The sequence below is a fragment of the Nerophis ophidion genome, linkage group LG09 (genome assembly GCF_033978795.1).
Source record: "Nerophis ophidion isolate RoL-2023_Sa linkage group LG09, RoL_Noph_v1.0, whole genome shotgun sequence".
NCBI classification, from domain to species: Eukaryota; Metazoa; Chordata; class Actinopteri; order Syngnathiformes; family Syngnathidae; genus Nerophis; species Nerophis ophidion.
Genome location: NC_084619.1, coordinates 39,360,324 through 39,372,412, shown reverse-complemented (window position 1 = coordinate 39,372,412; position 12,089 = coordinate 39,360,324). Strand labels below are relative to the sequence as shown.

Sequence of the window (12,089 nt, the reverse complement as noted above, 5' to 3'; positions counted from 1 at the left end):
AGGGCTGCAGGATTATAGCCAAAATAATAATCGAGGCAATTTTTTTAAATATTGAATTCCCGATTATTAATCGCAATTATTCATTATGTTGGGTAAATCACTGTTGAGGTGTGAACGTGACGCCATCATGTAATTTGTAATGTCTAATAAACGAGTATATATAAACGTTACCCATGTAATTAAAGACAAACTATTTGTCTTTTTGTTAAGTAACAGTATCAAAGTGTAATTTTTTTTTTCATTACAAACGTACATAATGCCTTTTTCTCTATTTTTATATTTTGATGGAGAGGTATTGTTGTAAGTACATTGACATGTACTAATGTAGGTACATGTACATGCTGTATCGGAGCAGATCCATTAAGAGTTTGAGCACAAATATGTCGTATACGAATTAACTAAACACCATAAAATATTAACAATGTGCTGTGTCACATGATTGATTTTTAAAGTAATACATTTGTGAAATGAAAAAACCCACAAAATGTAAAAACCTGGTGTTTAATGTTTAATATCAATATAAAACACAAAGCAGTTTGACTAATGAAGCTAAAGTCTAATAAACAAGCTTTGTTCTTCTTCAACAACACCACGTATCTCGCTCTTTCTTGTCTCTCCTTCTCACAGAGACATAAATCAAGCGCACCCTCTTGCATACGTCACATACTGTCGCGCGTACGTCATACGCTCTCACAGAGTAGAGAGGTAGCAGCATGGGCAAAGTTAGCTGCGGTGCTAGCGGTGTGGTGCGAGTGGTAATACGAGAGAAGGAAGGTGCGAATCTGATAACAAATGAAGGAAAAATAATTAATTCCCAAGAAAAAAAGGCACAGGGTCCATCGTCTGGTGATGGTTAGGCTTCAAGCGGGAATATGTTGAACAGACAACCGTAATATGTCAAGTATGCGGCAAAAGCGTTGCTACAAAAAGTAGCATTACTGCTAATTTGTAGCATCATTTAAAAAGTCACCCGCTGGAAAATAAGGAGTGCTTGAAACTCTGCATGTCAACATCTCTGTTTGGTGCCACACCAACAAAATGCCCAAGCAACCATTTCAAGATAAACACCGTATCAAAAAAATAGTCAACAACAGAAGGAGATAACGTCCGCAGGAGCCTACCACATAGCGAAGGACATACACTATTTGATTTATTATTATGCAGCTCATTTTTATTTGACAGTTATTGAAACATCTTGTGTGACATTATGCACAAAAAATGCACTTTATTTGTTTTAAACTATTGTAGTGGCGTTCTGTACTAAAGGTGCACTTTAATTTAGTGTTGTTTTGATACGTCATCTTGGTCATATCATGCACAAAAGTGCACTAATAGTTTGTATTAAAATGTCTCTGACAATCTTGCACATTCTGTTTTGGACATAACATGAATTTTTGTGCCACTGCTTAATAACTGTTTAATAAATACAGGTTTGGTAAATTGACTTAGTTGTGATTTGCTTCTCTGCATGAAAGTTTAAAATTAGCATATATTAATGCAGTATGTAAAATAATGTTTTAATGTAGACACATAGAATAAATAAAAGGCCTTATCGCCCAGCCCTAATCGCTAGCAAACATTGCTGAACAACAGAGACAGATATATCTAAATTATGAAACAAAATATGAACCATAAAAACAACTGCATGTCACACCTGGGTGAAGTCTTGTCTGGTTTCCGTCTGGTTTCTGGTTATCTTGGCACTTCCTGTTTTATTTTGAAATACTATCTCTTCCTGTCATTTCAGATCACTTCCTCTTCTTCCTGTATCAGTGGTCTGATGTCTTTCCTGATTGCCTGATTGTGCCAACCTGTGTCTCCTTCCCTCATGTGTATAAATGTCTCGTCCTCCTTCTGTCCTGTGCCAGAGTGTTCCGTATCTTCTTGTGCGTACCGCCAGTGTTCCTTTGCCCCAGTCATAGCCACGTTTTTGTGTACTTTTTGATCCACGGGAGATTCTTTGTTTGTAAACTTTTGTCAGGTAAGCTTAGCTTCCTAGCATCGCCTCCATTGGAGCGCCTTTTGTTGTGTTTGATATACTCCGTTCTTAGTACCTTTTTCTCTCCGCAGCCAGAGCGTTTTGAGTTATTGATATTTTTGTTAGGTTAGAGGTCAGGTTAGTTCTGTATTTGATGGCCTGTTTTGTTCTTCATGTTTTGGACACTTTCCCTTGTCCAAATAAATATCCATCCATCCATCCATCCATCATCTTCCGCTTATCCGAGGTCGGGTCGCGGGGGCAACAGCCTAAGCAGGGAAACCCAGACTTCCCTCTCCCCAGCCACTTCGTCTAGCTCTTCCCGGGGGATCCCGAGGCGTTCCCAGGCCAGTCGGGAGACATAGTCTTCCCAACGTGTCCTGGGTCTTCCCCGTGGCCTCCTACCGGTTGGACGTGCCCTAAACACCTCCCTAGGGAGGCGTTCGGGTGGCATCCTGACCAGATGCCCGAACCACCTCATCTGGCTCCTCTCGATGTGAAGGAGCAGCGGCTTTACTTTGAGTCCCTCCCGGATGGCAGAGCTTCTCACCCTATCTCTAAGGGAGAGCCCCGCCACCCGGCGGAGGAAACTCATTTCGGCCGCTTGTACCCGTGATCTTATCCTTTCGGTCATGACCCAAAGCTCATGACCACAGGTGATAAATAAATATCTGTTTCCAAAATCCTGAATCTGTGTCCAGAGTCCTATTCGGGTCGTGACACTGCAGACATTAATTGTAGATGACACTAATATTTGTAGCAGAAAATCAACTGCAGACAAACGTGTTTTTTTTTTCTCATTAGCGTCATAATCACAGCAGCACAGCACTCATTATGTCAAGCAAATATGTTACTTACTGATGCATGTATAAATCCAGCTTTGTCTTTAAATGATTAATGCTTAATTTGTAGACCCTTCAGATGTAAAGACATGATGTGCCACCAGACTTTTTTACTTTACTTACTGTGAGTGAAGTTGGAGCGAGCAGTACCGTCTTGGTGATGATCAATAGTTTAAGTCATTAAAAATCTGTATTTTACCTAAGAGTTATTTATTTTTTTCACGATCACTTATATACTTTCCTGTAAACCCTTTCAAAATACGCTCAAATCTGTACTAATTCAGGTAAATAATCAGTAGCCTAATGGAATTCCAGACTATTCCCTGAAACCTCGAATTGCCCAGATGTGCCCCTAGATTACGTGATTGCAACCCAGCTATAAAACATTCAACTACCGAAAATTAAAACTGTTGACCACAAACTCAGTCGCTGCTCTGTGACATTCATCTAGCGGCAGATGTGTACTGGGGCTGCCCGCCTTTCGAGCCAGTCAAAATCTGTTTCTTGTCATGCTCATGTAAATGAGAGGGCATTCATTTCAATTTAACAAATAATTGTGCTAAAATGATAGGAAGTTTTAGTTCCTGTTGTATTCAGATGACATGCTAGCATTACTGCTGCTGGGATGAGACTTTCACGACTTTCATTTACAATTATTGCATGCTGTGTGTTCAAATGTTCCAGTGTATTGCTTTTATGTTCTCCTCTTGATGAACTAGCGGCCTTATAATTATTACAAGTAGTGCTGTTGTAATCTTTCCTTGTAAAATTAGGGTCAGGGGGGGTGGCTGGAGCCAAATCCCAGCAGCATTTGGGTGGAAGGAGTGGTCCAACCTGGACAAGTCCCCACCTCATCGCAGGGCTAACACAGTTGGACAGACAATATTCACACACTAGGGCCAATTTAGTTTTACCAATCCACCTATCCAATTCCAAGGAATTGATAGTCTGATAATCTGGAAATGGTTTTGAATTCCCATCCCTACTAGTAGCATTGTTGGAAAAGTCTACTCACATCTGAATCACAATACTTATTTATTATGATTATGAATATATCCACATTTTTTAAGAATTGTTTTTTAAAATATGTTTTCCAAGCTGTCAAAGCAGAAAAGCTACTGCTTTTGTTTGTTTAGTTTTTTTATTTGTATTTATTGAGACAAATATAATGTATGTATTTAATGTTTGATTACTTACTATGGTATATTATTTGTTTATTATTTATTTGTTCACTGTTATGTTACAGAGAACAAGGAAATAGGATAACTTTGCTATGGTATGAAAAGGGGTAGGATTAAATAAGCTCAGCTTCTTCCTACTCCTTTTCGGACGTGCTGTAATGGAACAACTGGAAATATGTGATGAATTACATTGTATTGTATGCATGTTCACAATAAACTGAAACTGAAACTATCAATGCAGCCTTCATCACTTCACTGAACTTATATCCAACTCTGTACGAGCTAAACTGATAATGAATTGCAAGGTAAGCAAATATAGATTGTTGTCAAGTTTGCCTTTGTATTTATAATTTCAGAATCACTTGAAAAGCTGCAGTTTCTAGAACATACGTTTTCTGTAAAGTAAATTCACACTTTCTCAAAGCTGTTGGTCTACATCAGCCTCGCCAACCCATGCCTCCCGAGCCGCATGTGGCTCTTTGCCCGGTTTCACGTGGCTCTTACGAATCGATATCGAGGTTTGAAAATATACGCAAGAGGCTGAGGTTTCGTTTTGGTTTTTCCCTGCCGGCACCAGCATCTGAGAGACAGACGTGTTCGTTAATCGGAATTGATGAGCCTTGTGTTTGTTTGTCTCTCGCTTCAAACAGGTTGATAAATGTCTTACGCTTTGCCTCGCTCTTAGCACCTGAGAGTGTTTACTTAATAGTAGAATTAGCTGGAGGCCGTAAGCCCTTTTTTCACTCATTCACTTGTTGGGCGATGCGAGGGTCGTCACCTTTACACGCACAGGAAGCAAAGACAGCCACGCTACTTGGGACACCCGAGTGAATTTTGCCGCAAAGTAACAAAAATTAGGAGGACAAAATATGGTTACCCAGCCAATTGTTCTGTTGGGGTATTAGTTCAGCTTGAAATTGGATGAGAAATACACGCCCAATAACACGGACAAATGGCAATAAACAAAAATACAACATCTGACCTCGTGAACAAAATGCGCTTTAATATGTTCGATATTTATTTAAGTAACATTTTTGCTTACAGAAATGGGAGTCAGTTTTGTTTTTTGGTTTGTTTCATAATTTAGGATAACAAAGTTATTTACCTTCCAATTACAGCACTATAGTAAACAATTCTTGAAATAAAAGTTGATATCCTTTTAAATAGTAACTAGCATTATTATTGTATATTATAATTGCATTAAGATCGCTGTATAGTTTTGATCAGTTATTTCTATAGTTTAAGATCATGATGTTGACAAAACTCTACGTCTGTTTGCATAAAGTCAAATATATTTTTAAGTACATTATTGCATATGGTTCTAATGTGTGGCACCTGGAGACAAAAATATGTTGATTGACAGTTTAAAAGTAACATGTCTTTTTTTTTTAAATACATTTCGCAATTTTATGCATTTTTAAAGTCCCAACAATAGTCACACACACACTAAGTGTGGTGAATTTTTTCTTCTGCAGTTTACCCATCCCCATGTTCACCCCCTGGGAGGTGAAGGGAGCTATTAACATCAGCGGTGGCCGCGCTCGGGAATCATTTTTGGTGATTTAACCCTCAATTCCAACCCTTGATGCTGAGTGCCAAGCAGGCAGGTAATGGGTCCCATTTTTATAGTCTTTGGTATGACTCAGCCGGGGTTTGAACTCACAAACTTCCAGTCTCTGGGCGGACACTCTAACCACAAAGCCAATGAGCAGGTTTATGTATTAAATATAAAAATCTCAAATTGAATCGCAATTGCAATTTTGGAGGGAAAAATTGCAAAAAGGTTTTTTCCATATTGTGCAATTCTATTAAACAAGTTGTGTCAAGTTCGCTCTCAGGGAAAAATGCACACCAAAACAAAAATATGAAGATGATCACGGGACGTTTTTGACAGGGGGTGAGTTTTTTTTTTTTTACCGGCAAGCCAATCTGCCTATATGTCAGATGTCATTAGCGCACTAGAAAGCTATAATTCTTTAGTGCCTACAAGTTGGTTGTATTTGTTTGTGTGAGACAGTGCACATAATGTTCATTGTTAAAAATTACGTGTGTGTGTGTGCGTGCGTGTGTGTGTGTTTGTGTGTGTGTGAATGCGTGCGTGCGTGAGGAAGTGATGGGGTGATATTAATTTGTGCCCATGTGTAAGATGTGTTTCTTTGTGGTAACGGTAAAACATGTGGCTCTTGTTTTTTTGCCTGGCTGTCCACCCCTGGTCTAACCTGTAGAAACATATAATTATTCCTATAACTGGAAACCTTTGTGCTGAATGAGTATGGACCAGGAATAAAAAATTCGGTTTGAATCAAGAATCTGTTAAAAACAAGAATTGGGTTTAAAATAGATTTCTGAATCAAATCGTCTTCCCAGAAATCTGAGTTGAATTGATTGGTGAGTTCACATTCTTGCAAACTAGCATAGAGCTGAACGCGTAGCAACGTTGATGAACGCCAAGGTTGTGAGTTTAGACCTTTAAGCTCGAGGCAAAAAAAAATGTTGGTGGTTTGTTCTGATATGGATTTGCTATCAACTCATTACAATAAAACTTTAAGAGACCATGTCTTGATCGCTCAGACAATTATTCTACCTCCGCAAAGATGCATATTGCAGGAGAAAAAACTACATTTACGCAAAGAGATGAAATTCTACTTCACTGGTTTTCCAGTTACTTTCAGTATTTTTTACTATCTTAAACTGCAGTTGGTCTTAATTTCTTGAAAAAGAAAATAAGTCGGACAAACAAAATGTGTGGATTGTCAAGAGTCTATGTCAGTATAGCATTGCTTCAAACTTACGTGTCTCTTGGTGGTTCGCTCCGTGATCGGATATCTGTTCCAGCTGTGCTCCCTGGTACACTGGCTGGGTTTGGTTCTAAGGATGATGTGGAGCCCGGAGGGGCTTGGGAGTGGGAGCGCAGCTTCTTATCACCGGAGGCTAGGCAAACAGATGGCTCACTGATGGCCGAACCAAGAGCTGTAGGCTTCCCTGATGAACCAGTGAACCAATCACCCGGCTTGGTTAGGATCTCCTGTTGTTTCCGGCAGTTATTGCAAACCCAGATCACCTACAGAAATAGAGATCAGGACACTTCAGTCTTTACTTGTACAATATGCAGCAGAATATATTATGTGAAGTTTTGTGGGTACCAATTCATTGTAGAACCTTGGTCTAGGGCTGGAAAATAATGTTTTTGTTTGTGACCAAAAAAAGTACCAGGGTAAAATCAGAACGGCTTTTGGAGAACATACAAACCCCACACAGAAAGATCCCGAGCCCGGGATAGAACTCAGGACTACTCAGGGCACTTTACAAAAGCAGCAGTACTGTAATATACTGAATGCATGTTAAAGGGGCTGTTTGCAACATTTACCTAGAGGGCGTAAACTTTACAATGTATTTTACACAGTATATCCCCCCTCTTATGGTTTCTCGTACGTAATGACGTAATTACGTACATACTTAACACGTAAAAACGTTAGCTTTAGGTTTTTAGCTAAGAATAACAATTTGTATAGTTAGTGTTAGCTGTCATTAAATGTAAATTCTATCATAAAAACAAAATGACTGCAAATTGTCTGTTGCTTCTCTTGGACTGATGTTGTATGTGTTGACGGACCAGGTGAGTGATCGCTGTAAACATCAATCATTTTATTCGTTTTTTATATAATCTTTTTATATACATTTTGAAAAATATAGACAATTGTTCAACAAATCTGTTCTGTTAAACCACTAATGGTAACATAAGTGTGATGTTCTTCTTATATGTTTTGCTTTTAAAAATGTTACTGTAAGCAAGTTGCAAACGGCACTTTAAAGTATAAGTCACTGATCAGGGCTACTTCAGTTGCTACGAATATTAAAAAATATAAATAATATTTTAGTTATTGTTTAAAAATAACTAAATAAAAATTTCTTAGGGAATGTAATGGTGTTGTTGTTGGCTACACCTCTGGAAGAATGAATAATCAAAAAAGAACAAGGTAAGTTAGATGGTACATAGATGGGAATGAGAAATTAGTAAACAGTAGATCAGGGGTGACAAAACTATGGGCCGCCGACATCTTCAATTTGGCCCGCGAGATGTCATGAGTTTAATAAGGCATCTTACCCACAGGGAGATTGAATTCATTTTGAATTCAATTTTGATTTTCTTTTTTTTTTTTTTTGTCCTGTCCATCCACTTAGGAAAATAATATTATTGATGTAGATGCACATATTCTCTTGTTGGCTTATTTGTATTTGACTTTATTAAATGGATTTATATTAATGTTTGGCGCAGCCAGACTGGAGTAGGAGGGGATAGAAAGAAGACGAAAAAAGGAAGTAGTAGGGGGAATTTGCGCGGACAAGACAACGAGACAACAACAGCAAAAACAACAACAACAAACGCAGAACAACATCAGCGAATACGATATGTACTGTAGAATTATGATATTAAAAGTCATAGCAGAGAAGCAGTAAGTGACTTGCAGATCATTAAAACATTTAAAAACATTCATGTATGACATTCTGACTACCAAATTGCATTTGTACCCAAATATTGGGGTATTTTATATAGTAAATTTTATTTACGCAAGCAAATAATCCGTGATTAATGATGATTAATCACAGGTTTAGAGTGTGATTAATCTGATTTAAAAAAACTAATCACTTGACAGCACTAATATATATTGGGACAAGCGATAGAAAATGCATGGATGGATATACTATATTGGTGGTTCTTGAATGGGGGTACGCGTACTCCTGGGGTTACTTGAAGGTATGCCAAGGGGTACGTGAGATTTTTAAAAAATATTCTAAAAATAGCAACAATTCAAAAATCCTTTGTAAATATGTTTATTAAATAATACTTCAACAAAATATGAATGTAAGTTCATAAACTGTGAAAAAAAAATACAACAATGCAATATTCAGTGTTGACAGCTAGATTTTTTTGTGGACATGTTCCATAAATATTGATGTTAAAGATGTATTTTTTTGTGGAGAAATGTTTAGAATTAAGTTCATGAATCCAGATGAATCTATATTACAATCCCCAAAGAGGGCACTTTAAGTTGATGATTACTTCTATGTGTAGAAATCTTTATTTATAATTGATTCACTTGTTTATTTTTCAACAAGTTTTTAGTTATTTTTATATCTTTTTTTCCGAATAGTTCAAGAAAGACCACTACAAATGAGCAATATTTTGCTATACAATTTAATAAATCAGAAACTGATGACGTAGTGCTGTATTTTACTCCTTTATCTCTTTTTTTTTCAACCAAAAATGCTTTGCTCTGATTAGGGGGTTTTTGAATTAAAAAAATGTCCACAGGGGGTACATCACTGAAAAAAGGTTGAGAACCACTGTACTATGTAACTTAAATAAACTGTAAATCTAATTTAAGTGCAAATAAAAATACAGCTTCACCACTTTTTCATCATTTTCTCTGTGACTTTAGCTGCAGACTTCCTCTGTTTGTTTGATATGTCATTACTGACACAGGTGGTGAAGAACTGAGTACCACTGCGGCCCATACGGACCACAACTGAGAAACAGATATTATCTAAGAAACACTGGTCTATGTTATCCTGAACAGGATAAAAGGGAGACATTAGACCCCGCAAGATTTAGCGATCCTGCAAATTCAATCCAACCAAATTATGCAGCTCACAACTTTGTCCAATCATCACGTCCCCACAAATGTTGGCCAATTGTCACTTTTGCGCCTGAGTAGCAGTCATCACTGTCCAACACTCTAAACAATGAAATGTGTCCTTGTTCCAAACTTTAAATTAATCACTTCCTTTTTGTACACTGATGGAGAATTGGAGATGTCTTATAATCATTTATCAACAAGAATCACTCTAAAGGCTGAGCTGAACAATTATCCAGCAATCTTTATTAAAATAATGGTAAACTCCAGTACATGCAATGTGTTCAAATTATGGCTGTCGAAGTTAACGTGATAAGAAAGCATTGACTATACATTTCAATTACCCAATTTCAATTAACCAACTCAACATGCCCCTAAAGCTGACCAACACGCCGGATTGTAGTCAGCTGGAGGCGTGTCTTAATAAAATTAAACAATGGATGTCCGCTAACCTTTTGCACCTCAACGCCAAAAAAACGGAAATGCTGATTATCGGTCCTGCTAGACACCGACCTCTATTTAATAATACAACTTTAACATTTGACAACCAAACAATTAAACAAGGCCCCACGGATAAAGAATCTGGGTATTATCTTTGACCCAACTCTCTCCTTTGACCCGCACATTAAAAGCGTTACTAAAACGGCCGTCTTTCATCTTTGTAATATCGCTAAAATTCGCTCCATTCTGTCCACTAAAGACGCTGAGATCATTATCCATGCGTTTGTTACGTCTCGTCTCGATTACTGTAACGTATTATTTTCGGGTCTCTCCATGTCCAGCATTAAAAGATTACAGTTGGTACAAAATGCGGCTGCTAGACTTGTGACAAGAACAAGAAAGTTTGATCACATTACGCCTGTACTGGCTCACCTGCACTGGCTTCCTGTGCACTTAAGATGTGACTTTAAGGTTTTACTACTTACTTGCCGATTGTATTGTACCATATGTCCCGGCAAGAAATCTGCGTTCAAAGGACTCCGGCTTATTAGTGATTCCCAAAGCCCCAAAAAAGTCTGCGGGCTATAGAGTGTTTTCCATTCGGGCTCCAGTACTCTGGAATGCCCTCCCGGTAACAGTTCGAGATGCCACCTCAGTAGAAGCATTTAAGTCTCATCTTAAAACTCATTTGTATACTCTAGCCTTTAAATAGGCTCCCTTTTTAGACTCCCCTTTTAGACCAGTTGATCTGCCGTTTCTTTTCTTTTACTCCTATGTCCTACTCTCTCTTGTGGAGGGGGTTCGGTCCGATGGCCTTGGATGACGTACTGGCTGTCCAGAGTCGGGACCCAGGATGGACCACTCGTCCAGAGTCGGGACCCAGGATGGACCGCTTGCCTGTGTATCGGCTTGGGACATCCCTGAGCTACTGATCTGTCTCCGCTTGGGATGGTTTCCTGCTGGCTCCGCTGTGGACTGGACTCTCGCGGCTGTGTTGGATCCACTATGGATTGAACTTTCACAGTATCATGTTAGACCCGCTCGATATCCATTGCTTTCGTCCTCTCCAAGGTTCTCATAGTCATCATTGTCACCGAAGTCCCACTGGGTGTAAGTGGGCCTACTGAGGATGTCGTAGTGGTTTGTGTTGTGGTTTGTGCAGCCCTTTGAGACACTAGTGATTTAGGGCTATATAAGTAAACATTGATTTAACAGCCGATTAACGCGAATACTTCTTTTATGACACTCACACCATGCTGTAAAGAGGGGAATTGGCTATAGTTCAATTGCTACTGATAAGCCACAAGCAAGCAGAATATGACAAAAGAAAGTTTACTTTATGGAAATAACAGATTGTAATTCATGGCAAGTTGTTCTCCAGACAAGAAAGGACAACAAACCCTTTTTCCACATAAGTTGGGAAATTGTGTTAGATGTAAATATAAACGGAATACAATGATTTGCAAATCATTTTCAACCCATATTCAGTTGAACATGCTACAAAGACAACATATTTCATGTTCAAACTGATAAACATTTTTTATTTTTTTTGCAAATAATCATTAACTTTAGAATTTCATGCCAGCAACACGTGACAAAGAAGTTGGGAAAGGTGCAATAAATACTGATAAAGTTGAGGAATGCTCATTAAACACTTATTTGGAACATCCCACAGGTGTGCAGGCTAATTGGGAACAGGTGGGTGCCATTATTGGGTATAAAAACAGCTTCCCAAAAAATGCCCAGTCTTTCACAAGAAAGGATGGGGCAAGCTACACCCCTTTGTCCACAACTGCGTGAGCAAATAATCAAACAGTTTAAGAACAACGTTTCTCAAAGTGCAATTGCAAGAAATTTAGGGATTTCAACATCTACGGTCCATAATATCATCAAAAGGTTCAGAGAATCTGGAGAAATCACTCCACGTAAGCGGCATGGCCAGAAACCAACATTGAATGACCGTGACTTTCGATCCCTCAGGCGGCACTGTATCAAAAAACGACATCAATCT

The 12,089-nt window shown here is 38.5% G+C and overlaps 1 protein-coding gene across 5 annotated transcripts in view; it reads right to left on the bottom strand.

The window, feature by feature from the left end:
- The window catches only part of LOC133559324 (regulating synaptic membrane exocytosis protein 1-like), a 280,539-nt gene that overhangs the window by 127,687 nt on the left and 140,763 nt on the right, over window positions 1–12,089 (bottom strand). For 4 of the 5 annotated variants that reach the window (XM_061910985.1, XM_061910984.1, XM_061910987.1 and 1 more), the window contains exon 1: window positions 6,794–6,936. Coding sequence is in view for 1 of the 5 variants with exons in the window: in XM_061910986.1 (XP_061766970.1) it covers window positions 6,794–7,062 (269 nt within the window). In the remaining 4 variants the exon portion in view is untranslated. Of the gene's footprint in view, window positions 1–6,793; window positions 7,063–12,089 lie in introns of those variants that run through there. The other variant, XM_061910986.1, reaches the window with a different exon arrangement.